Source organism: Propithecus coquereli, unplaced genomic scaffold (assembly GCF_000956105.1).
Source record: "Propithecus coquereli isolate 6110/MARCELLA unplaced genomic scaffold, Pcoq_1.0 Scaffold127, whole genome shotgun sequence".
NCBI lineage: Eukaryota > Metazoa > Chordata > Mammalia > Primates > Indriidae > Propithecus > Propithecus coquereli.
Window position 1 is genome coordinate 1,880,393 of NW_012136858.1, and position 25,575 is coordinate 1,905,967.

General features: G+C 37.1%; 1 protein-coding gene across 1 annotated transcript in view; it reads right to left on the reverse strand.

Annotated features, from left to right (window-relative positions):
- Window positions 1-8,399: 8,399 nt before the first annotated feature.
- Window positions 8,400-25,575, reverse strand: part of CEP162 (centrosomal protein 162kDa) — a 110,059-nt gene continuing 92,883 nt past the window's right edge. The window contains exons 13-17 of the mRNA XM_012638180.1: window positions 23,819-24,471; window positions 20,715-20,856; window positions 18,892-18,990; window positions 9,660-9,794; window positions 8,400-8,606 (exon numbers count right to left, since the gene is read on the reverse strand). Of these exons, the coding sequence (XP_012493634.1) occupies window positions 8,400-8,606; window positions 9,660-9,794; window positions 18,892-18,990; window positions 20,715-20,856; window positions 23,819-24,471 (1,236 nt within the window). The remainder of the gene's footprint in view (window positions 8,607-9,659; window positions 9,795-18,891; window positions 18,991-20,714; window positions 20,857-23,818; window positions 24,472-25,575) is intronic.

The window sequence follows — 25,575 nt, forward strand, 5'->3', positions numbered from 1 at the left end:
TTTAAAAAAATTAAAAAAAAAAGAATTATCTCAGCTAGGGGCTAGCCTCATTCTGATCTCATGGGAAGTTCTGGGGCACAAGTTGCACCACAAAGGCTGTTCCCTTTTGAGGACAGGGGCATGGCCTTTTGTACCTTCAAGCCAGTCAGAGTAAGGTAGTTTCTGCTGTGACCCAGGGAAATTCTTCAGAGAAGGGGGATTGCCCAACATGCCCACGGCTGGGAATGGGCACTGCCACAGCCATTGCAAACAATAGTGGGTGGCATGCATTGGGCACTAAGCTGCCCCTGTGCTAAGTAAAATTTTGTAACCCTATTGTGAGAACTCTCAACACAGAGGTCTAAGTGATCCTTTTATTAATAAATATAACTTGTCAGATTTCTTCCTTCTTTAAAATTCTGCAATGACTTCCCGTTTCCCTCAGTGAAGCAGCCACGACCTCAAATCTCTACGTGACCTATGCCACCTCCCCTGCCCATCACAGAAGAGGCAGTCCTTCCAGTAACTTTTACGCAGGGGTCTCAGTAAACCAAGACAGTCTCTCCATCTAGGATGACCCCTTTTTCTGAACTGATATTATGACCCCACTCCCTCCAGGGCAGTGATCACAAGCTTGCCATGCTGGCTTTAAGTTTCTGCTTTATTTTTGTCACCTGGGAATATCTCTTTTCTTTATGCTTAGTTCTATATTATTTTTGTTGTAATTTATCCATCATTACTAAAAGTTTTATTCAAAGGGGATTCAAATCAGCTCAGTTCAGCATGTTTCCGGAACTGGAAGCATACTTATTTCTTCAGTTCTAGAATATCCATTTGATTCCTCTTAAAAATGTGTTTAGTGTATTTCTCTGTTGAAAATCTTTATCCTTTCATTTATTTTGTCCGTCATTTCATCTATGTTCTTAAACATATTGAAAGTAATTATAGACTTTATAAAAGACTGTGCTAACTCTAATGCCGAGATTATTTGTGGGTTTGCATCTATTGTTTAATGTTTCTTATTCTCATATTATCAATCCTATGGTCTTAACACTTTGCATGTCTAAACATTTTTTAGTATTTGGCAGACATTGTATAGGAGAAATCCACTGATGCTCCATGTGATGTTACCTTCCATGAGAGAAGTCTCTCCCTTTCCTCTGTTAGGCAGATAGGATGAGGGGCTATTCAGGCATTGAGGTAGGTCAGGACTGATGCATTTTGTAACAACATTGAAGTATACTTGACGAAATGATTTTTGCATATTTAAAGTGCACACTTTAATACATTTTGACACATGTATACTTCACAGTATACTTCAATTGTTGAAAAGATCCTTTCTCCCCAAATTGCCTTTGAATCTTTTTTGAAAATCAGTTCACCATATATGTGTTGTATTATTTCTGGACATTTTCTATTCTGTTCCATTGTTCTATTTGCCTGTTTTACACTAATTCCATACTTCTTGATTACTACAGCTTTACGGTAAGTCTTGAAATCAAATGCTGTAGGTCCCCTATCCTTGTCCTTCTTATTTATAGTTGTTTAGGCTATTGGGCATCCTTCGCATTTGTATATGAATGCTAAAATCATTTTTTAAATTCTTTCTAACATCCTGTTCTCCCAAAATTCCACCCATGTCTTAAGATTCAACTTCAAAGCCACATTTTCCAAAAACAAAGAATCCCAGGTGCTCTGGGATCAAGATCCCAGGTGCTCTGTTCACACTTCATAATATTCTCATTGCATTTATTCACATTTGGCTATGTGTACATGTCTGACTGTTCCTGCCATAGAGTAAACTTCTCAAGATCAGGAAGCATGTCCCGTTTCCTCTGTCTGCTGAAAACAATAGTTTTATACTTTGCAGGAGTGAGCCCTGCATTAAAAGAGACCTGCAGGAGACATCTATCTAGCTCATTTCCGGCATATTGTCAAGGAAACCAACAGAATTAGAATTGTTTATCTTACTGTTTGGTATCTTCAAGATCTCTCAGTCTTTATTATTTCTATTGATACCACTGTACTTTCAAAGAATGACGGGATTTTTATTTCCCCAATACCCAAATGTACTCTAATCATCCAATTGACTTGTGATGACAATTATATGCAACTGTCTTAAGAATCTATTTATTGTTCACATCCTCTCTCATCACTGAACTCTCGGGGGACTGTCATATTCATAAAGATAGCAATGACATCTTTAGCTATCAGAGCAGCAGTACCCCAACTCAGACCTACTGTGTTTCCACTGGTCCCCTTCAGCCCTATCGTAGCCCTCCATTAGAGGCAACTACTATTGTGCCCTTGCCCTCTAAAAGCCTATTATTCTCAGCAAGAACTTTTGCATGGAGTATAATCATGTCCTTTTTAAGGGAGGAATTCAGCCCAGTGACTGGGAGTATGGAGATATATTTTGCCTGCTTTTTGTAGAGTGTAACTCTTTCATACTTATTGGGAAGAAATACAATGAGAAAATTGCTGTAGCACCTAGCGAATTAGCAGCATATCTGTATAGTAGGGAAATCAGCTTTCCCATCACACTCAGGTATCATTCCCATGTGACACTCACCTTGGGCAGGTTTCTCCTATGAGCAGTTTAAGGCTCAGGACACTCAAGAATGGTTTTTTGTCTTAGTCTTTCCACATTTATTACAGCTGGTGAGATTATGTGAATCCTGTTTATTTGCAACATAGCACTAATCTTTATTAAAGTACCGTATGTTTAAAAACTAGCAGTTTGTTAGAAGATAGAAATGCTCTTAGATTTTTGTCCTAAAGTAGAATTTTGATTAGTAAAGAAAATTCACATTGAAATTTAAAATACAGGGATATAAAATTCAATAATGATTAACTATTAGTTAGTTCCATTAAACACTATAGCAGTCATTTGCCTTTAAGGCTATTTCTCTGGTGGCTTTGCAATGATTCCTTCTTCTCAGAGTCCATGAAAGACCTGTGTCCTTATCATCATCATCATCATCATCATCAGAACATCCATCATGGAATTGATTCCTCTGGAATATCCTAAAGAAATAAAGAGATGGACACACAAGGGATGTGTGCATGTGAATGTGTGTACGTGTGTATACAATGAGACAATGATCAGACATTAGATGCCACATGACCCAGAGATCATAAAAACCTGGTGTGCTGAAAAAAAAAGTGGTAGGAGTGATATGGTCAAGTGGAAAGGGGAGGGCATAGCGAGGTGATACTAGAGATGGCACCGTTAGAAGATTCATAGATTGAGTAGAAGGACGGGAATGTGATAGGCAGGTTAATGCTACCTTCCCCCACAGATCGCCACCAGGGAAGATGTTACTGTTCCCAGCAACAGCATTTTTGCAGATTGAGTAAGCTCAAGACCTTGAGATGGGGAAATGTAAAAAGGACGCTGAATTATCCAGGTGGGCCCAGTCACATGGGCGAATTATCCAGGTGGGCCTCACATGGGTGGGGCATTGAAATCAGAGACGTTGAGTTTAAAGTCAGAGGAGACGTGGCTGCGGAAAAACGCTCAGAGAGAGGCAAAGTTGCTGGCTATGAGGATGGTGGAAGGAGCCACAAGCCAAAGAATGTGAGTGGCCTCTAGAAGCTGGAAAAAGGTAAGGAAACCGGCTCTCCTAGAGCCTCCAGAAAAGAGCACAGTCCTGCTGATACTTCAATTTTAGCCTGGCGAGAATTGTGCTGGACTACTGACCTATAGAACTGTAAGAGGGTACATTTGTGTTGCTTTTAGTTGTTAAGTATGTGGTAACTTGTTACGACAGCAATAGAAAACTAATATAGGGAGGATGTGTGTAAGAGACTAGAGGTCTGGTTTGGAGTGTGGAGAGGAAGGCTGGGGTCAGGGTGAGCAGCACTTTGAAGGCCGGGGCAAGTATCCTGACATCCACACCTCAAAATGACAGAGGGAAGTGGGCAGGTGGGATGTGTCAAGCAGAGGTTTAGGAAGAACCACCTGGCAGTGCTGTTGCAAACCATTTGGAGTGAGGGGAATGTTGGGGTAGAGGAATCGGTTAAGCCTCTACTGGAAAAGCAAGAACTGAGATGGTGCCAGGGCTTCAGTTATGTTGGTAGCTATGGATATGGAGAGACAACCAAGTATGTGCATGATTTTGAAGAAATCGCTACAGGTTTGATGACTCTGTGTTTCAGAGGCTAAGTCAAAGATGCTTCAAATCTTAAAACTGGCTGACCAGAGATGTTGAGTCACAGGGGAGTGGGCAGCTAGTTTTAGGAGAAAAATAAGGAACTGGCTTTAAACATATTGCATTTTATGAGGACAATGGATTATTCTGGCATGAATTGGAAATGGGGGCTAGCATTCAGGAGAGAAGGTTAGAGCTATAGAGCCAGTATCATACTGTTACATTATTCTGCTGGTAGAAGTAGTTGTGTGATCAGAGTGGATATGATCGATCTCTGGGGATGGGCAGGAGGAAAGGATTGTCTTTGTAGAAGCAAGTCAGGGGACAAAGAAAGCCTTAATTTTCTGAGCCCCTGCTAAGTGTGAGAGGCTGGACTACCAGGAAGGTTCTGATCCCAAACCAGGGAAGTGAGTACTTGTCTCTTCTCACTAGGGCTCTGTGAACCCATTCGTGATAATGAGCAATACAGGTGAGAGGCATAAACTTGCAAGTGTATGATTAATTTGCCCTGACGGCCCAGAGCTGGAGAGAGGAAAAAATTCAAGATGCTTCATTCCACCTGGTTTCCTCTATGAAGCAGGCTCAATTTTATCCTTTTTGTAAATAATTCAAATTCTTTCCCTTGTGACTTTACTTTTGTATACCTCAAAAATCCTTCCCCCACATCCTTTTCAGACTTTTCTGCAAGGAGGAGTTACATAGATCATGTGTAGCTCTATTTCTGTTCTCTGTCCTCTGCATCTGCATAAGGGTTTTCTTATTGCAATGGGAGTACCGTCAGGTGGGGACCATGGTAGGGTGGTCAGGAGGGGTTCAAGTGCAGGGCACGCTTTACTGAGACTGATTCCATTTGGTCAGACTCTTGTGTTCTTAGCGTCTTCACTTGTACACCAAGAATGCATACCTTTTCCTTTTTTTGTCTGCTTCTCTACAAAGTCTATTCCATTTCCTTCTTACCTGAACCAACAACTCATTTTATTCTACTAACGAAACTTGATGCCTCTTCTTCTCCTATAGATTTCCTCTCTGATTAATACTGTATCTCAGCAAATGTAATTCTTACAACAATCCTATAAAGTAGGTATAGGTGGGAAAGAAGTGTTTCCCCCATTTCTACCATTCAGGTGGTTGTAAGAGAAGCTTTCAGAAAACCTAGAAAGAGAAACATGGAGCTTCTGTGGTTTAGAGTGTGAGGCAATAGGTTAGTTAGGGCTAGGACCTAATTCCTTATCATGTTGGACTGGCACTAAGAAAACAAGTGTTTTTAATTAAAGACTCTTCTATGGAAACTGAAAGAGAAGGCTATTAATGGCTCCAAATACTAAAATAGAATTATCAGTAACTTGGAAGGATTAGAAAACTCAAACTTCACTTTCTGCCATTTATTGCAAAGAACTTCTTCAAAGCAGGTTGGCTATTAGCCATATAACTACACAATGTTTATCTTTTTTGGAGTAAAATTATCTCTGATCAATATGCCTACAGATCTTGTACCATTAGAACCCTTTAGTAGATATGGATGGGAATGGGGAATATCTAGTCTCACATACTTGGTATTTAGTAATGGCTTTGTTTTTTGTTGCTTATAACTGAATACCCAAAACTGGGTAATTTATAAGGAAAATATCTTATTTCTTACAGAATTTGCTAGCTCTGGTCTCTTCCGCTTCTTATAAAGCCACCAGTCCCACTCCCATGATGAACCATTAATTCATGAATGGATTAATTCATTCATGAGGCTGAGCCCTCATGACATAATCACCTCTTCAAGCTCCCACCTCTCAATATTGCCAACCTGGGGATTAAATTTCAACATAAGTTTTGAAGAGGACATTCAAACCACAGCAAGTAATACGTTTAGGATTTTTTCAAGGTGGAATAGGATCCAAGTGCTAAAACCTGGACTTCTTAGGGTTAAGAGTAGATGCTGGTTATGGAATGCTCTGTCCTCACAAGTAGTAGATCAAATCAGCAGTGTCTCTGCACAAAAAGCAGGTGTCAGCAGTAAGCCATCTATCCTGATAAGGCTCCTGAAAGGAAGTACTGTGGATATGGGTATCTTACGAGTTTATGGTGGAGATGAACTTGGTGGGTCTATTGCTCTCTAGAGAAACAAAACAAATAGAGTATATTTATAAATATATGAGAGGGGATATATTGTGGGAATTGGCTCATGGAATTATGAAGGCTGAGAAGTCCCTTGATATGCTGTTTACAAGCTGGAGAACCAGGGAAGCCAGTGGTGTAGCTCAGTCCAATTCCAATGGCCTGAAAACTAGGGGAGCTATAACTCTCAGTTCAAGGCCAAAGGCCTGAGAAACTGGGGTGGGGGTGGCACTGGTACAAGTCCTGAAGTCTGAAAGCCAGAGAACCTGGAGTTCTGATGTCCCTGGGCAGAAGATGGGGTCCCAGCTCCAGAAGAAAGTGTACATTCACCTTTCCTCTGCCTTTTTGCTCTGTCTGGGCCCCCAGCTGTTTAGATGGTGCTTACCCATGTTGGGCGAGGGCAGATCTTCCATATTCACTGATTCAAATGCCTATCTCTTCTGGAACCAACCTCACAGACACACCCGGAAATAATGCTTTACCCAGCTGTCTGGGTACTTAACCAAGTTGACACCTAAAATTAACCATCACAGTGGAAAACGATCCATCATTTCTGGAGCTTAAATCTTTACAGAAACCTTCCTATTCAAAATAGCAGGAATGTGTCCATATTCTGTGTTCTCATCCTGGCCCCTCACGGTGAAGGACTTAGGAATGAGGGATGGTTCCTGAGGTTTTTAGTTTTGACAAATAGCTCTGATGATACTTTTGGATCTCTAATCTGTAAATAGAACTGAAGACCTGCCATGTGCACACCTTATACCAAAATAGAAATACACAATCCTCATCAAAATAGGATGTACCTTCTCTGTAAGTAATTATTTGATGTTTGTACTTCCCTGTGTTTTAGAACCAGCCATGTTTGTGCTTGGAATGAATGGCTCATGGGTGTAGCTATATATGAACACACATAAAAAATACACAACACACAAGTAATAACCAAAATAATTTATATAATTTAGAATTTCTTTCATGTAAAAAAACAGCAAACTATAATGCTTTTACTACCCTCTTTAGGAAAGGGTAAATTAAAAATGCTGGACATCAAAACAATAATTGCATTTCTTACATTTAACAACTTCTACATCTCACATTTGCTGCCCATAATCTCACAAAGATCTAGTTCACCTGTCCTTTATAAAGTGTTTCACTTTGTAATTATTATTCTAGAATTGCACTTTATTGGCATGTGGTTATAGAGCACTTGGAATGTGGCTGGTCCAAATCGTGATGTGCTGTAAACGTAAAATATATTTTGATGACTTAGCATGAAAAATGCAAAAACTCAGTTTTTATATTGATACTAATATTTAGGTATATTAGAAATATATAAATATGTTAAAATTCATTTCAATTGTTCTTTACCTTTTTAAATGTAGCTATTAGAAAACTGAATAAAATAATCTAGCTACTTTTATGCATATTTATAATTTTTTCTAATGGACCTAATATTACTTTTTAAATAAAACAAGTAAAAAGGTTATTATATTCTGTGTAATTTTAAAGTTACAAAAAAGTAGGATTGGGATTTAAGAGATACAGTTTAAAAGATTAAAACTGGATAAACCAAATTCCCCCATTACTTGTAAAATGTATTTTTCATCTTAGTTGCAAAAATGAGCCACCTAGAGGCAGGAGTGGAAAACTGGGCGAACAGAGGAGAATTCACTGTTTACTTGTACAGGAAGTTACAATTTTCACCCAAATTATTGAGGAAGCGCTCCTCACTGACAGCGCCACTGTCCACAGCACTGTGCTCACATTCCTCTACCACTTCCACGAGAAGGAGAAGCTGTTTGTCACAAAGCAGATTAAGAATACACACTTGGTCAATACATAAGGTGGCAGAGTATGTGCAATTTTCTTTCTACTTCTAGCATAAAGCGAGACCTTATACGGTAAATCTTACTAGTTATAATCATCTCACACAAAGGAACCTGTCCATAAATCATTTAAAATGTGACTGGTTGATGATTTTCAGTAAAATATACCATGAGGCCTTTTTCCCTTATTGTTTAAGGAACTGTTGGTTTATTTTGAAATGTTAGTGTTTGCTTTCCGGCAACATACTGAACACCTTGTTTTTCAAAAACTGTTATTTTCACAGTAGCACAATCCCATCTTCAGGCCTTTCGATGACATCATATGAAATCCGAGTTTCTAGTACTCTGGTGCATTCAGTTCATCTGCAAAAGCAACTGGCACAACCACCCACTGCCGGTGCAGCTCTCGTAGAACATCTAATATTGAGTCTAATTCTGTGCGAAACTTGTCCACCTCGCGATTCTTTAACTGTGCGAGTCTTTTCCATTTCTCAATTTCTTTGTTTTGCTCGGTTTCTACTACTTGTTGTGTTTGCTGTATTATCTGCAGACATAAAAATTCCACAATGCTGTTACAGTTGGTAGTGGGGGTAAAGAACATTTAATCTCAAAGAGCTAAAGTGCGACAATACTGAGTAGGAAACCTGGGGCTTCTTTGGGGAACTCGGGGCAACCATAAAGGTCCACATGTCTGTAGTATTTTCTGTCTTTAGAGAGTATATAAATTCAACTGTTTGTTATGGACTGAATGTTTGTGGACCCCCCACCCCCCATTCATATGTTGAAGCCCTAACCCTTGGTATGGCTGTATGTGGAGTAAGGAAATAATGAAGGCTAAATGAGGTCATGAGGGCATAAGGGTGGAGCCCTGATCTGATAGGATTAGTATCTTCCTAAGAAGAGATAACCAGAGAGATCTCTCACCCCTCGCTCCCCCTGCTCTAAGCACAGGCACTGAGGAAAGGCTGTGTGAGAATTAGAACGTGGCCATCTGCAAGCCAGGAAGAAAGCCCTCGCCAGAAATCAAATTGACCAGAACTTTTGATCTTGGACTTCTGGCCTCCAGAATTATGAGAAAACTTCTGTTGTTTTAGCCACCCAATCTATATTTTGTTACAGCAGCCCAAGCTTCAGCACCAAGGCAAGTGCCTAAAAGCACATGATGTCCTTACATGTGCTTTTTAATTTGTATTAATTAATCTGTTTGTAATTAAGTATAATATTAGTGCTAGGTATAAGATGACATTTTAATATAAATTTCTTATAAATGCATATTGAAATGACTTAAAATATGAAACATTATTCCCAAAGCTCTCTTACCAGAGTAAGATGTATAACTTTTTAGGTACCCGTCAATAATAAAGAATATGACAAAAATTTCTTCATCTTTTCTAGATCTAAGGGTAACCAATCTTCAAGTATTTGAGATTTAAAGACTTATTTTCTCTTAAAAGCTATAAATTTATTTTTAACAAGATCAAAATACAACTGAAACACTTTAAGAAGTAACTTTTGTTAGGGATGACAAAACTATAGCAAATTAAAGGCACTTAGAAGTTAAATTATACAAATATATAAATGTGATTTACTACTGTACCTGTTTAAGTTCCTGTTCTCTTTGCTCATGTCTCATTTCCATATGTTCAATTTTCTTTTCTAGGCCCATGAAATGTTTCATCTCTGGAGTATGGTTTTCCTTGGCTTTTTTCAATTCTTCTAATAGTTTTGTAATCTAAAATTGAAGTATGAAGTGAATGAAAAACTATAATCACAAGGAAATAATTATTTAAGAGTTAATCCTAAAAATCAAGATTATCTGTATAAAATTTCTCTAGATTAGAGGCATCTTGGATTGTTAGAGTAATTAACAGCTTTCAGTGCTAAGTAATGATGCATACTAGCTCTGGGTTGACCTCACATTCTAGGGGTTCCAAATGAATGAACCACTTACCTGTTCCCTCCCATGCAGGCCAGCAGTCTGGTTATGGGGTTCATTAAAATAAAGTTGGGCACTTTCTTTAATGCACTCAGATTTGCTACAAGGTATTTAATAAGGTGATTAAGGATTTAAAAAAATAGAGTTTAGTTAATATGTATCTTTTGGAGGGGATCTGAGGGACCTTTGTATTGGGTTTGGTGAAAAAATTAATTGCATTTTCTTTATACCATATAAATGAAAAGAAATTCCATCAGGAATCAGAGTTTGCTAAATTGTTAACATCAAAAGGCAAAAAACAAGCAAATGAAGAAAATGGATAAAATTAACAAATTCAACCATGTTTTATATGGAAACACCCATTACCTAATAACAATAATAATAATAAAAATATCCCTCATATACAGAATGGTCAAATATTTCAATTTCTATAAACTTTTTTTAATGGCTGAGAAATGATTTTGAACTTTTTGTCATCATACAACATTTCTAGCCATTGCTATCTTGTAATACGCTAGCCACCTGTTCCTGGCACACCAGCTAGGAAGTTCTGGTCTCGTAAAAGTAGTAGTCAAGTGAAGGAGAATTCTAATGTGGTGTGTTCTGGAGAGATGGCCGAGAAGCAGTGAGATGATAAATGAGAACACCTGACTTGAGGAGGTGGGCCGTGGGATTCCTAAGGCAGCTGTGTTTGAATCAAGTCTTAAAGGACAAGTGGCAGTGAGTCGTGGCATCATTATGTGCTGGGCACTATGCTAAACACTTTACAGATGCTGCCTCATTTAATTTATTAAATCTTATATTTGTTTCTTGTCCGACTCCCTCAAATAAAATGTAAGCTCCACAAAAGCAAGGAATTTTGTCTGCTACTTCTCAGTATTTCTAGCACCTAGAGCTGTGCACAAAAGAGAGTAGATGTTTAACAATTACTCATGAATTAATTAATGTATTCATCTTTCAATGATTAAATATAAACATTTAATGTAAATTGCATAAATTTAGAAATATGGTTGTAGACTAAGAGAAAATTTCCTTTTGTTTGTATCTCCCTAAAAGCACCTTGAAAAATATAATTAAAATTGATTGGGAGGCTTAGGCTGTGGCCTATGTCATTTCGTGACTCTAAATGTTTACTTAAATCCTGCCAGTTAACCTTACAGTGGCAAGCCAAGAATTTAAACCTAGATCATAAACCCCATGTTCATTCCCCTATTCTCTTATAAAATAACAGCAGCTAGTTATAGAGTATTTGAGATAAGTTACAATAAAAATTTTGGTAATTTTTATGATTGGGCCACAATAGTCCCTGGGCTTATGTTATAGGTCAGCCTTAAGTGGTTTCTCACACTTTTATAAAACATTTATACAGATTGAAAACAAAATAAAACCCCATTAATGAAAAATCTGTGACCAGTAAAATGTATATACCAACTGCAAAACATGAAAATAATAAGCAATAATAGCAGCAACCCTCTCAGCTGTCTCTAAGGAATATGAATAAAGATTTAAGTCCTGTACAACTTCAGGGTGTTTAGGAAACAAAGATTTTTTGCAATCAACTATTAATAGAAGTGGGAATAATAACACTGAAAACCTATGATGAATGCTAAAACATGAAAGATTAACTTCATTAGAGTACTAAAAGACAAGATTTGAGGAATACATGCCTGAGTTAGCGTCAACTTAATAAAACTTAACTAGATGCTTAAGAAGATTTTCACCCCATTGCAGCAGATAAGATTTTAAAGAGCTATGGTTTGAAAACATTTAAGATAACGAAGGCATAGAACAAAATGCAGAGTACAGAAAAATCCTTTCAGATTTCCATGATTAACCAGCTAAGTGGGAGATGGTTTACTTTCTAATGATGTTGAGGGTATTTGTTTTAACTATGTTGAAAACTTCTAAATCATTACTCAGTTTTCTTATGGCTCTAAAAAATTATTTTAAAAACAAGCAATCAAAAAATGTAATAGAATTCATCTTGATTTAAAATGCATAACGTGCTTTCACTTGTGGCCATGTGGAATAAAAGGGATGGATTTACCCTTCATTCTGTAAACAATTAGAGAACAAGACAAAAATATATGAAAAAACTATTTTCGGACACTGGGTAACAGGATTGTAGGACTGTGATTTCTGGGAGAAGGGAAATAAATAAGGTGAGCTGTACTGGTTTTTCATACTTTCTAGAATCAAAAGGGTTCTAGAAATAATGGTGGGTTTCCAGAAAGATCTACCTCCTGTAATGATATTGTTTTTGGTGATCTAGCATAACTGTCATGGTTGTACTACTCATTTCTTTTTTGAGACAGGGTCTTGCCTGTTGCCTGGGCTAGAGTGCAGTGGCATCAGCATAGCTCACAGCAACCTCAAACTCTTGGGCTCAAGTGATCCTCCTGCCTCAGCCTCCTGCGTAGCTGGGACTACAGGTGTGCAGCTACCATACCTGGCTAATTTTTCTATTTTTTGTAGAGACGGGGTCTTGGTCTTGCTCAGGCTGGTCTTGAACTCCTGACCTCCAGCTAGCCTCCTGCTTCAGTCTCCCAGAGTGCTAGGATTACGAGTGTGAGCCACTGCACCTGGCCCTGTTTCTTAATAATCAAATTAAGTAGTAGTAATACTAAGGGAAATAGGAATATTTTGCCCCAAAATATGCTTCCTTGACATAAAAATTATTTTTGAGCTAAAGGCAGTTAAGAAACAGCAAATGGAGGAAAAGCTCTATCTTCCCTGTTTCCTACCTAAAGGCAGGATGTAAATTATCCTTTACTGGAGACAACTCTAGACTTTTATCAGCCCAGAGATGGTACCGGAGCAATCTGCAAACAAACCTTATTCGTTAGTTTCCTCTCAGATAGTTACCTACCCAGTTTCCCACTTTTGAAGCCTAAAACTGCCTTCCTTTGTCCTGTCATTTATCTACAAATTTATCGTTCTTTGTTGAAGATGCTATGTAAGCCAGAGTTCTAAGCCTCTGCTTTGAGTTACTCTGCATCGACGTTTCTCCTGGGTGATATGTGCAGCATGGGTTAATATACTTGTTTTTCTCATTAATCTGTCTTTTGTTATAGCAGTCCATCTCAAATAAGAACTCATGAGAGTTGAGAAAAAAAATTTGTTTTCCTTCTCAACAGTTTCTGGCAACCCAGATGGGACTTTCTGGGACCTCCCACTCACTCCAGAGCCTGAAGATGGGATCCTAGGAAAACTGATAGAAGCTGGTAAAAGGTAAGAATTCTTACCCAAATCAACTCTCTTAGATACCCACTTGTAGTATCCAGTCAAGAGAGGAAAGTAAAATTTTTCCTTGTCCTTTGCTTTCCAAATTCAGATTGGCAGCAGATAAAAATTTGGAAAAAATTCTTTGAATTGTGACTTGCAGATTTGGTTTTGGGTGCTTCTTGGTTATTGATCTTTAGCTTCCCAGAGATAGTCATTGTTTTCCCTTGTCTTTTGCATCATTTGTCATAAGACAGAGAATCACAGGGTAGAAAAGATGTAGGTCTTATAAGGCTGTGGTTCCAGCCAGCCTCACAGACTGGTGACTTCAGTTCTCATCAGACATGTATGTTTAAACAAACTTTGCTGTGGGTGCCCAATAAGAAAAAAAAAGATGAGGTTCTTCTTTCATCTTATGTCCTGAGCACTTGGCTTTTGGGACCCAGTGAGAACAATCTCTGGTCTCTGCCAGCTGGAAGGCACAAGTGTCAACTTGCATAAGGTGGCTAGTTGAATAGGGTGGGGACCAAGTGACAAGCAGTATTCCCTTTGTCTGACTGTGCCAGCTCTCAGGGGAGATGTCTTAATAAGGGGACTTTGGCATCTCAAACTTCATTGCTTAGTTAGTGCTGGGTAAGTCCATCCTGGTAGTACATGCCTGGTGTCGCAGATTAGCAGGTTTGTGACTGGAGGTGTTTCATGTTCCGTGGGAGATCTGAAAGACCATTTTCATAAACACTATTCTTACTGCCTGAATAGCAATGAAGGTCTCTGCTTTCTTAGGCCATCTTTGGGAGAAACTTTGGATCTTGAGGGGGACTTCATCTTTTGTAGCCTTTGTGAGAAAGCCTTGTGCTTCCATGCTTAAGCAACAAAAGGCTTATTGGTCTAGAGTCACATTAAAATGAGTAAATCTTCAAAGATTTGGACTTTTATATCTAAAAAGGATTTTTTTTAAAGAGCTCTTATCCCAAGCAAATGTCCTACTGGGACTTACGGTAAGATAAGACTTAAAAGAGGACGCAAAAAGAGTGTCAAGGCTAATCTTAGAGACTCTCTTAGTAAGATTAAAAAAAAAAGACCACCCAAACGAAGACCAAAGTTAAAATCCGTATCTGCTGTAAACTTTTCCTCACCCAGCTATAGTCTTCTTTACCTCCAACTCCCTGACTCTGACCCTCCAGAAAATCTTTTGGATCTTTGGGCCCCTGGCTTAAACTCCCTTCCAAAAATCCAGTCTCAACATTTGAGCAAATTCCTTAAGTCCTAAAAGTCTTTCAGTTTCTCCAGGAAATCCTTTACATGCCCCGCTGCTTACTTTAACTTCCCTTTCCCAGCAAGATTTACAAAAAGCACTCCAGCCTGATCTCCAGGCCCAGGGTATACAGGTTACTTTTGTAAATGCTGACAACCAGGAAATAAATTGACTCAGGGAACTCACAGCCAGGCCAGCTTTGCTGTACCTTACAACTTCTACTTCCCAGGGCTCTATAATCGAACTCCATCAGCTCCAGGCCTTTCCATATTTGGGCTCCCACTGCAAAAAATTGCTTAAGCTGTCCTATACTTTAGGAAAAGAAAAACTTAAAACCCTACATCTGTCATAATAGGCAAATGTGCCCTAAAACTCCTTGGAGAAAACTTACATCCTTTCTCAGTCCCATGGACATGTAAATCTTACCACATCTTTGAAATGCAAACATCAAAGGAGTTAACTAAAACAACAACTGTAACCATCTGAGACTAAAGAAAAAATGGGAGGAAGGAGAAGAGGCTTTAAAAAAAAAAAAACCCCAAAACCCCAAACTGCTTTACTCAAAATTTAGTCCACAGACTCCGTAAGATTATTGATAAGTCAGCCATCTGAACAGGTAACCTTAAGTTATTCCATCTGACAAAACCATAATTTGCATCCAACTGTTTTTATAAACTAGTAAGTTTTATGTTATTGTACCTATCTGATGGCTAAAATTTTAAAATGCATGCTACAGGACCTCTGTTTGCATCTGTTTATGTACAACTTTCTACCTTTGGATGGTACTGCCAAAAGTAATTTGTGAAAGAGATCTATTTAATTGGCTTAAAGAAAAAGAAGCACTTACATAAATTAAGAATTCCTAAAACCCAAAAGTATAGAAACTAGCCCAAATACTTTTCAAGTTCATGTGACTCAGGTAAATCTTTGGTATGTAAGAATAGTTTAATAAAACAGGCATGCCTTTAGAGTTGTCACAATTAAATATAATGCATACACACAACTTTTATTCTACCTGGGTTTACTAGTCAAGTTTGTTATTTCTATTAGATGTTTAAGATTGATTATACAACTAGAAGTTCAACCTAAGATCAAAAGTGCAAGTACAAGTGCAGTATCCATTATTCTATGTATATAAAGCATAGTAGTAAAAGAAAAGAAAAACATATATTTAACTTTTAGGTTCTTGCTTTCATGATACTACCTAACATATACATGCTGTAAAAATAGTTAATAGGAAAATAAGATGGTGGCTGTTTAATGGCTCATGAAATTTTCATGTCAATCTAAGAAAAATTAAGAACAAGTGAATTAAGTACCTATTAGTGAGATAAAAGTTTATAAATTTATGTTTTATATGTTTGCAAAAAAAGTTTCCCAAATCTCTTTGGTAACTTACATCCTTAGGGTTTTGCTAAGTTGAATAAGAGATATTCACTGAATGCTTATCTTGGGTACCCAAGCTGGCTAAAATTGCATAAATTTATCAAAGCGTTTTTAAAAATGAGCCTTCATATCGAAATTACAGTAATACAAAACTAGAACCTGGTTTTCTCTGTTAAAACAACAAAGCTTTCTTGGAGAACTGGGTCTGCTCTTGATAAGAGATTATGAAAGATTTTCTTTAAGTAATCTGCTTAGAAAACAAAGATTTTGTGTTTTACCAAAATAATTTCCTGTGTTTTATGTGGTCTATCAGGTCTTTGATTACTTAGGAAAATTGAATCTTCTCACTATGTAACTTTCTGTATTTGCCCTTAGAATCTTTTAATTGTCACTTCAGATAACTATTGTTTCACAGTGACCTGTGAATCTACTTAATTGAATGTTTTAAACTTTTTGACATTTTTGACAACTTCCCAAAATCAAATTCTAAATTAAGTTCTTTTCACCTCATACTAACTTTGGGATGTTCCAGAGGGCCCTTGGAATATCTCAAAAGAATCTGTTCTCTCTCCTTAAAAAAAAAAAGATGTTTAACTAATTAGGCTTATTTGATATGTTAAATTGTATGGGAATCATTGTCAAATAAAGATGTTTAATCTTCTTTGAGGTATATTTGTATGGATATGTTATTAAATGTTCCAGAAGTTGTAGAAAATTCTTAGAAATCTGGTATGTCTTTGTATGGTATCAGTAATAATTCCAGTTATCTTAAAATGTTATATATTATAGAAATAAACAAATTTCCATGTCAATTGCATTATAATGAACTCTGATGTTTAGTCATGGCTATTTTTAAATCTTTTGTCTTCCATAGATAGTTAATTGTTTTGCTCTGGTACTTTCCTGAAAGCTTTTGCAAGCAACTATATCATCTTCAAGGAGATTTATGGAAAGAACTCCTGACAAGTACAGGTTTCTGGTAAGATCATACCATTGGGCTGGGTAAGAATTTCCAAAACTCTAATGAAGAAACTGATTGGCTCATAAAACTGCTAATCCAACATCAAGCAGAATAAGAATTACATGGGACTGAATAAATTGAAAAATCCTTATGGCCTTTTTGTTTGAAACATTGCTAGTTCATTATTAAGGAAACTTTTTCTTTTAATCTACATCATCTTTCAGCAATTTGGTAAATTATATTTTTGTAAACAGAATTGAAACATTTAACTTCTTCTGACTACTTACCCTTCCAGAAACTTAGTGAGTATTCTTATTTTCATACCAATATAGTTATTTGCATAATGTCAATAAGAATCTGTTCTCTTTGTAACAGGACACAACTGGAAACACTGGTTATATTAAGAAGGCTTTGACTAGAATGTAATACTTGAGAATGTGCCCAGAATCAGATATGACTAGACAGATTTGAGAAACTAATGTTGACTTTATGAGGCCAATAAAGCCTCTTGGGAAAAAACTGTCTTGGTACCTCATATACCTGGTTCCCTTATAGGTTAGTAAGGAACGTCGCTGCCTGGCAAGCCCAAGAACCTCAGTATATTTTGTGGACCTTTGGAAAAGAGAGAAATTCACCTGAATCCATAGGTATTGCAGGCAAAATCTGATACCGAGTTGTTGCCTTGTCTTCCTAGTCTAGAGAGGCTTTTAAAGGTCCAATCTGAGATTCCTTATTAAAAGTTCCAGTAAAGCAGACTTTACAAAAGGGCCCATACAATCAATCACTATTCTTGTTGTATTTACGTAAATAAGCAAGTCATAAAATTAATGAGGCTAGACTTAGTTCTGCAAACAAATTGATCTTATTGTGATTATCTTTGATAGAAATGGGAGTGACTATAGAGAAAAAAACTCTCAGTAGAAAACTATAACACATCTTTGTGGATATCATTTCTAGCTCTGTTCATTATCTCTGAGGTTTTGTTATTTACCTGTAATCTGACATTATTCTAGTTTCTTCCAATATCTGGCTATAATTCTCCAAACTAGTATTTTCAATTTTTCTGCCACCCTTCTGGCTTGCAATCACTAAAAATTCAAACTGCCCTTTTCCTGAAACCCTAACAAGCTCTGAAGCTGAATGACTTGATACAAACTGTAGAGAATCACCACAACAGCTCATGTATGGACAACCTTCGCGCCTGTTGCAATTTGGGCCAAACTGCAAAAGATGCTTTGAGCCCAACATCTAGAAATCTTGACTGGCTGCCCTCCAGACTCAGAAACTAGCGTATAGACTACTCCAACCATTAGCCTTTGTTGTTCTTTTGTTTCTATAGAAATGCTTGTTAAATCACCATATAGAGGCCTAACTTTGATGGGAGCCCACCTCCAACAAGTCCTGAAATGAGACAACTATTTAACCGAACCAACTTATTCTCAGGACTAAGGCAAGGATTCAATAAGATATGGAACAATGTACTTAAATTTGTTCTTTTCTACTTGTTCCATGTATGTTTTTCTCTCCCTTTGCCAATCTCTTATCTTGTGACCTCTAACCTAAATCTCTCCATAGCTACACACTCAGAAAGTTCTAAGGTACCACTTTTGAGTTACTCTGTGTTGACATTTCTCCTGTGTTGTATGCTACATATGTTAATAAACTTGTTTTTCTCTTATTTGGTACGAGGTTGAACCCAACTAAGAACTCCTAAGGGTTGAGGAAAATATTTTTCTTCCCTGACAGTACTTAACACAGAAATGGCCTTAACTATTCAATATTATCTCAGAAAAAAAAAACAAAAACCCAAAAATCAAACATTTCCCATCCCATTTTCCCCACTGCCTACAAAATCTCAACAGCAAATAAAACATATAAATAACTTAATGACTTAATATTTAACTTCATCTGGTGAAAGCAGACTTTACGTAAGCAAGTTACTAGTATTTTCATGATGTGATCAATACTTTCAGATTATGTACATTTAAGTTAAATTTATACAGACATATGAATATGATTGAAATGCTTAAGAAAGCTTATTTTAGCACAATATTTTGGTTATTTCTTACCTGTTTTTGTAGGATTTCTTCTCGAACTTCAGAAAGTTCAAGAGATGCTTGTTTACGTTGCAGCTCATTAACTTGACTTTGGAAATGTTTTATAAGTACCTGGGAAATTGTCAGAAGCACTGAATTAGTAAAGCTCCTCCTAGAACACTATTTGGAAAATATAAGGAAGTCGACTCAAGACTGGAAAATTCCTTTTAAGATAAACCTCTATAAAGTCTGAGCATTTGAGAAAAAGTAGATAATACTATCTTTATAACACGAGCCTCCTAATGTCTGTGAAATGTCAGTCTCATAGTTTTAGACAAAGAAATTGAAATACATAAGCAGATATTTCCATCAAGAAACTGTGAGAACTTGGGGAAAATTCATCTCTAATGGTGTACATCTACTGTTTTAAAGATCAGACTATACTGACTTCCATTTAACCCAATTTTACAGTATTGCATTTATAACTCTGGGAAAATAAAATTATGACACTACTTTCTCCACCTCTCCTAGACTATTCCTTATTACAAAATCACTTGATACAAATGCTTACAACTGCCCTCTGACACCCTATTCCTATGAGAGAAAAAGCTAGACAGATTATCTGTAAAGCTGTATGAGTTGTTACTTTTGAAAAGCACTTTGAATATTTTTCATTAAAGTATTAACATTTTTCTGAGCAATTTGAAATTGTAATAGTTCATTATATTTTATCCCTTAAATATTTCAATATGCGTATCTTTATAAGGGCATTTCTCACAAAACCACAATACCATTTTGCACACAAAATTATAATTTCTTAGTATCTAATAGTGTATATTCAAACTTCCTCAACTGAGGGATTTTTTAAAAATAGTATGGATATATAATAGTTTTATATATTTATGGGGTACATGTGATGTTTTGATACAGGCATACAATGCATAATAATCAAATCAGGGTAAATGGGGTATCTATCAGCTCAAGCATTGAAGGATTTGTTTTTAATTAAGATGGTATTAAGTAATTATAGGTGGGAGAGATGGTGGTGAGATAATTACTTCTTGAAGTTTTTTCCCCCAAGCTTTTTTAAAATTAAAACCTACAGAAAAGATGAAGAGCACAATAAACATCCATATATTCTTCAACTTGATTCATCAACTGCTAACATTGTGGCACTTTTTTTTTCTTGGATATACCATTTGAAAATAAGTTGCAGATAAAAGTTCTATTTTAATGCGGTTTTTTCAACCTACTAACACCACAGAAGACAGGCCACATAGTAGATGACCAGATACTCCAAGTAGGATATACCTATTATTCAAGAAGGAAGACACATTTGAGGAAATGCTGATGAGCTGTCAGCATTCTCCATCATAATTCTTAGAAGACTATGCTTCATAAGGGCTAGAGCTATGTATCTTGGCTCATTATTTTATTTCTAGTGCCTGTCTATAGACCCGAATCATTATTTTTTCAATGAATGAAAAGTAATTGGCAGGAAGAATGCCTGGGGATAATTACTTGTCAGTTGGGACTTGGGGTAAAAGGAGATGAGTATGAAAGTCCTAATCACATTAGATATATACTTCAGACATCTTTTATAACGGATTTAGGGGAAGATTTCAGAAGTGTAGGGAAAAACTGTAAAAACACTTATTTACATGGTATAGTTTTAAAGTGGAAAAGTTAAATATATGGTAATGGTACCTTCTATTAAAAAAAAACCAAGTCAATAATTTCCCATTTCTATCACCAACATGAAAACGTTAAAAACATTTCCAAATTAATGTTCAGTTAAAAGTCCTGAAAAAAAAAAACTCATTAAAATCAAAGATCAAAACAGATTTGTTATCTACCTCTTGAGTTGCTATTTTACGATTCAGTTCAGCTATTTTGGAAGAAGAATTTTCTACTGCATTTTGGCAAAGGAGTTTCTCTACTTCTCTCTGATGAAATGCTTTGAGGGATGCAATGTGTGCCGCACTATCTTCCTTGACCCTACAGAGCAAATGAAAGAAAACCACATATAAAAGTGGCTCTTCAACCTCTAATTAAGAGTTAGCACAAAAACAGTGTAAAAAGCCTGGACATCAAAGATGCAAATGGAGAGAGGACATCGATATTAACTGCATCATGTTACGTGCTTTATACATTATTGCCTGTGAGTTCTCACAATGAATCCATGAGCTATTATTTACTGAATTTTATATGGGTGAACCTGAGTTGACAAAAGAGTGATATTAATACATCCAGGGTCCCACATCAGTAAGTTGTAAAGCTGGGGTTCAAGCCCAGCAGAGATGGACTTCAAGGTCCAGGCCTTCCACTCTATCTCTAGCCTTTGGCTATACTTTCTGAGGGAATCTAAGGTTCCAGAATATCTGTTTGAATCTAAAGCATAGTGCTTGACATTTTATCTTTGAAGATAAACTGAGACTTTTTTGCTCAGATTCTTATCTGGGTAATCATAGCCGCTCCCTTTAGAACCATCAATGCTTTGTGTCTAGGCAGCATTCATCCCTATATTAATCCATGCATATGACTCCAGGGCTAGTTGCATGTTGTGAGAATAAAATGATCTTTACAGTGATTCTCAGGACATAAGGGTAATCTGTAACTAATTAATTTGGATTCTAAGTGTGAAAGACTATTCATTTGTCTCTGAGATAAAATTTATGAATTCAGAGACAGTTTAGTAAATGGTAAAGTTATGAATAAAGATTTGATACATTTCCTACAGATAGGTATTTCTCTCTTATTGGAAGGACTATTCAAAAATGACAGGATTTTATTCAAAGAAGATATTTTCATAAATCACTGTTGATACATATTAATATGGCATATCCCAAACAATACACAAATTTGTCAGTTGCTTATTTCACTATATAAATTTTCTCCATGGAAACAGTGTGATTAGGGTCCTAGGAAAAGCATAAAAACCTAAAGCACCCATGACATATCTGAATTATAGTAAAAAACAGCCTAAATCTGGGAATGGGAAAGTTTACTTCTCAGGCCTAGAGCTATCGGAGAAACAGACTGACAATACTAGATAATTTTAAATTATATATAGGAAAATATAATTATAGGACAAACTTGAACTTTAAATTATTTCTAGGAAAAAAACGTGATTCTCCCCAATTAGCTTCATACAACTGTCATATTCAGAACTAAAGAAACAAAGTTCCAATCACTGCCATGGCTGCCAATTAATCAATTAGCATTTGTTGGGTGCTTCCACACTCATTCTGCTCCCATACCAGGTTGCAGTTAGGATACAAAAGCAGCATAATCTTATATCAGTTCTCAAGGACCTATAAGGCTGTTTATGATTACAGCTTTCTTGGTACATATATTAAATTCTGTAGGAGTTGGGGATAGGAGCAGGCACTTTCCTGGGAAGCTTCAAGAAATGCTTTGTGGAGGAGGTAGGATTTAAAACACAAATGAGCCAAAGGTATGAAGAAATTTGGGAGATTAGGTAATGTAGACTAGTATTAGAATGGTGATGGGACTTGAGATGCCAGGCAGAGAAATTCAGTCTTGATATTTAAGGAAGTTGCGAGTTACTGGAAGGCAGAGTGACTCAGATACAGGAGTATTTAAAGAATATTAATGGTTTTTATACAAGATGACTGGGGGAAGTAGAAACAAAAGGGAGATTGGAGTGGGAAAACTATGGTACACCAGGTAGGCAGGCTGCAATGACTTATTATATATATAGTAAGGAAAAAAGCAAAATGAGAAATATTTATAAGGAAGCACCCTATAGGCTGTGAACCCAAGGAATAAAGGAGGTATAAAGCTGGGCCTGGCAACTGAAATACATGAGGTCATAGACAGGGCTGGGGACCTTGGTGAGGGAAACTAGTTTACGGGTGAAAAAGAGAGAGAACTTGAGGTATTGTTGATTCCAAGAGAGGTAATCCAATAAATAGTTGAAGGTTTAACTTCTGAACTCTGGGAAGAGAACAAGCCTTTAAAAGTAAACCTAGGAGTCATGGTTCATAGAAGCTATAAGAATGGATGAGTTTAGCAATGGGGAAAGAACAGAGAATAAACAGGAAGCTAAGAAACGAACACTGGTAGAGAGCCAGATTTTTGGAGAGTGAGAAGGAGGAGAAATCAGAAGTCAGCAAAAGAAACAAAAGGAGTTTTAGTCAGAGCTGCCACGTCATGGAGGTTAAGGGAGGAAACCATTTCAGGAAAGCCAGTGTGGTCAACATTGTCAAGGAGAATGAGGAGGGAGAAAATGCCACGGGACTGGGAAGGGTCCTTATTAAGAGATCAGGTTTCAAAGTGGTGATGATGAGAGTCATATTTAAGGGGAAGCGAGATGGAAATAAAAGAAGAGGTTTCCTGTGAAAAAGTGGCACTCTAAGACAGAAAGAAGATTGGAACTTGGTTTGATCAGGTGAAAAAAAGATCTGAGGATGTCAAGACTCAGAGGAAAGAGACAGTGGATAGTAATACTAGTTGGAGATCCTGAGGAGGAAAGGGATGAGTATAAAAGTTCCTCAAGGCACGAATGGATGTGATCACAAGGTCAGTTTGAAGAGTTATTTTTGAAAGAGGACCTTTCCTTCTTGGAAGAGTTTTAATAATAGTTTTCTAACAGCAATCTGCCTACAGTAACTACAAATGATGACATTCCTTTGCAAAAAGGGCCCAGTGAATCAGCTTATTAGAACGATTTGGGTACATGCAGAAAGACAAGAATGGTGAGCTTGAGGACCTGGTTTGGTTTCACTTAGAGGTTCAGGTTCATCAGAATTTGGGACGCTTGCAAATAGAGGACCCTACTCTGAAACAGATCTATGCTCAGCAATGTGCCATAATTTCTTAAAATTCACTTATGAATTCAGTTCAGGGTCAAACTAATTATCTGGAGGAAATACATCTTATAATTTTTATCTTTTTATTTCCCCATATATTTATAAATAATAATACAACATTTTACCTTTTCATGGAGTTTTCAAATTGGTTCACTGCTGCTTCAGATTTCATCTTCAACTCATCCCTCTCCAAAATTAATCCCTCTAGCTCATTTTTCAATCTGTAGTTTTCTTGTAAAACCTCTGAAATATGAGAATCAGTAAAAGTATGTGGTTGGTAAAGCTTGCTGTCCAGGGTTCCAGGGTATGAGTTAGCATTTACTTTACTTGGGTGCAAAACATCTTTCTTTGCCTTTTTGGCAGACATATCCTCTCTGCCCTTAGAGTTCTGATTAGACAGCATCATTCTTCTTTCCTTCTGAAGCCTTTCCACAGTTTTTGAAAGGTCTTGTATTTCTCTCTTTTTTGCAGCCAGTTCTTCATTGAGTCTTACCAGTTTAGCTTTAGCATGTGCCTGTTCCACCTGGAATTCTATAGACTGAAAATCTTTGTCATCTTTATTATTTTTCTTGAGTTCTAATTCGGCATTCTGATGTTTAAGAATGTCTATTTCAGCTTCAAGGTTTCTTACAGTGATCTGATGGCCTTCCTTAATGTCGTTGAGTTCCTTCTCTAATGTTTTAACCCTGGAGGAGCTGTCACGTTGGTTCTGGGGTGCTTCCTTCAATTTGTAGGAAAGTAGCTGCTCCTGCTCCTCTAGTCTCTGTTCATACTGAATCTGAAAAGAAAAGAATCCATGTAATGCCAACCCCCTGGTAAACATTTCATGAATTGATGAAACCCTGTATTCTTTGGGGTCCTACCTAGACCTTTATTCAGTCACTCATACATTCTGATGTTTCCAACCTTCTGTGTTCCTTGAGTGAGTCAAATGTATTAAAGTCCTACTCTTTGACTCTCCGAAGGGCATAACATATTCTTGATATATGTTATCTGATTTCATAACTGATATATTGCTTCATAAATATTAACTTACATATGTTCTTATAAACCCCAAATTTATTTAAACCTGACAATCCAAACTTCTTATCATGCACCCTTCTCTATGCAAACTGCCAAACATACTCTTTGAGGATAAACAGGTAAAGCAACTGAGGCTACTGAGAGTCTTTGAGAAACAGCACATTTTCAACCTTCTAAGACCAATTGATTAATCTCACAGAGTAAAATGGCTTGGAATTTGTCTGTTGGAGCTTTACTATATCATTTAGTATTTAGTAAATGAATAAATCATTTCCCCTATGAAGGAAGGCACCAGTAGCATTTGCTTGTTCATTCAATGGATATTTATTGAGCTATGACTTCCCCAGTCACTACGTTAGGTTCTAGAGATAAAGAGACCCAGTTCTTGCTTTTAAATAGCTTACAGCCTGGTGAGGAGAGCGACAGAGCAATAGTTACAATGTCCTATGATAACTGTGATAATGGGCCTGTGAACATGGCATGGGGGGTGCAGAGAAGGTGAAGCAGCCCTGAAGGTCTGGTGGGGCCTGAGGGAAGGTGGGAAGATTGCACAGAGACAGCACATTTAAGTTTGGTCTTGAGGGATGAGTGTAAATTTGGGAATAAGTGGAGGTAGGGGCATTTTGGAAGTAGTAAGAACATATGCAAAGATGACTGAATGCTTGGTGTGTACTGGGAATCAGAAATGAAAGGAGTGAGAGGCAGGTAGTAAGCAGGGGCAGGGGACTACAAGAAGGAACAAACTGGAGTGGGTAGAGTTTAGATGCATAAAAATAGGATAGGGAGTTGGAGTTCATGCCTGAGTGCCTCTATTTGGTCAGTGGAATACTAACAATAATTATAAGCACATTTTGAGTGT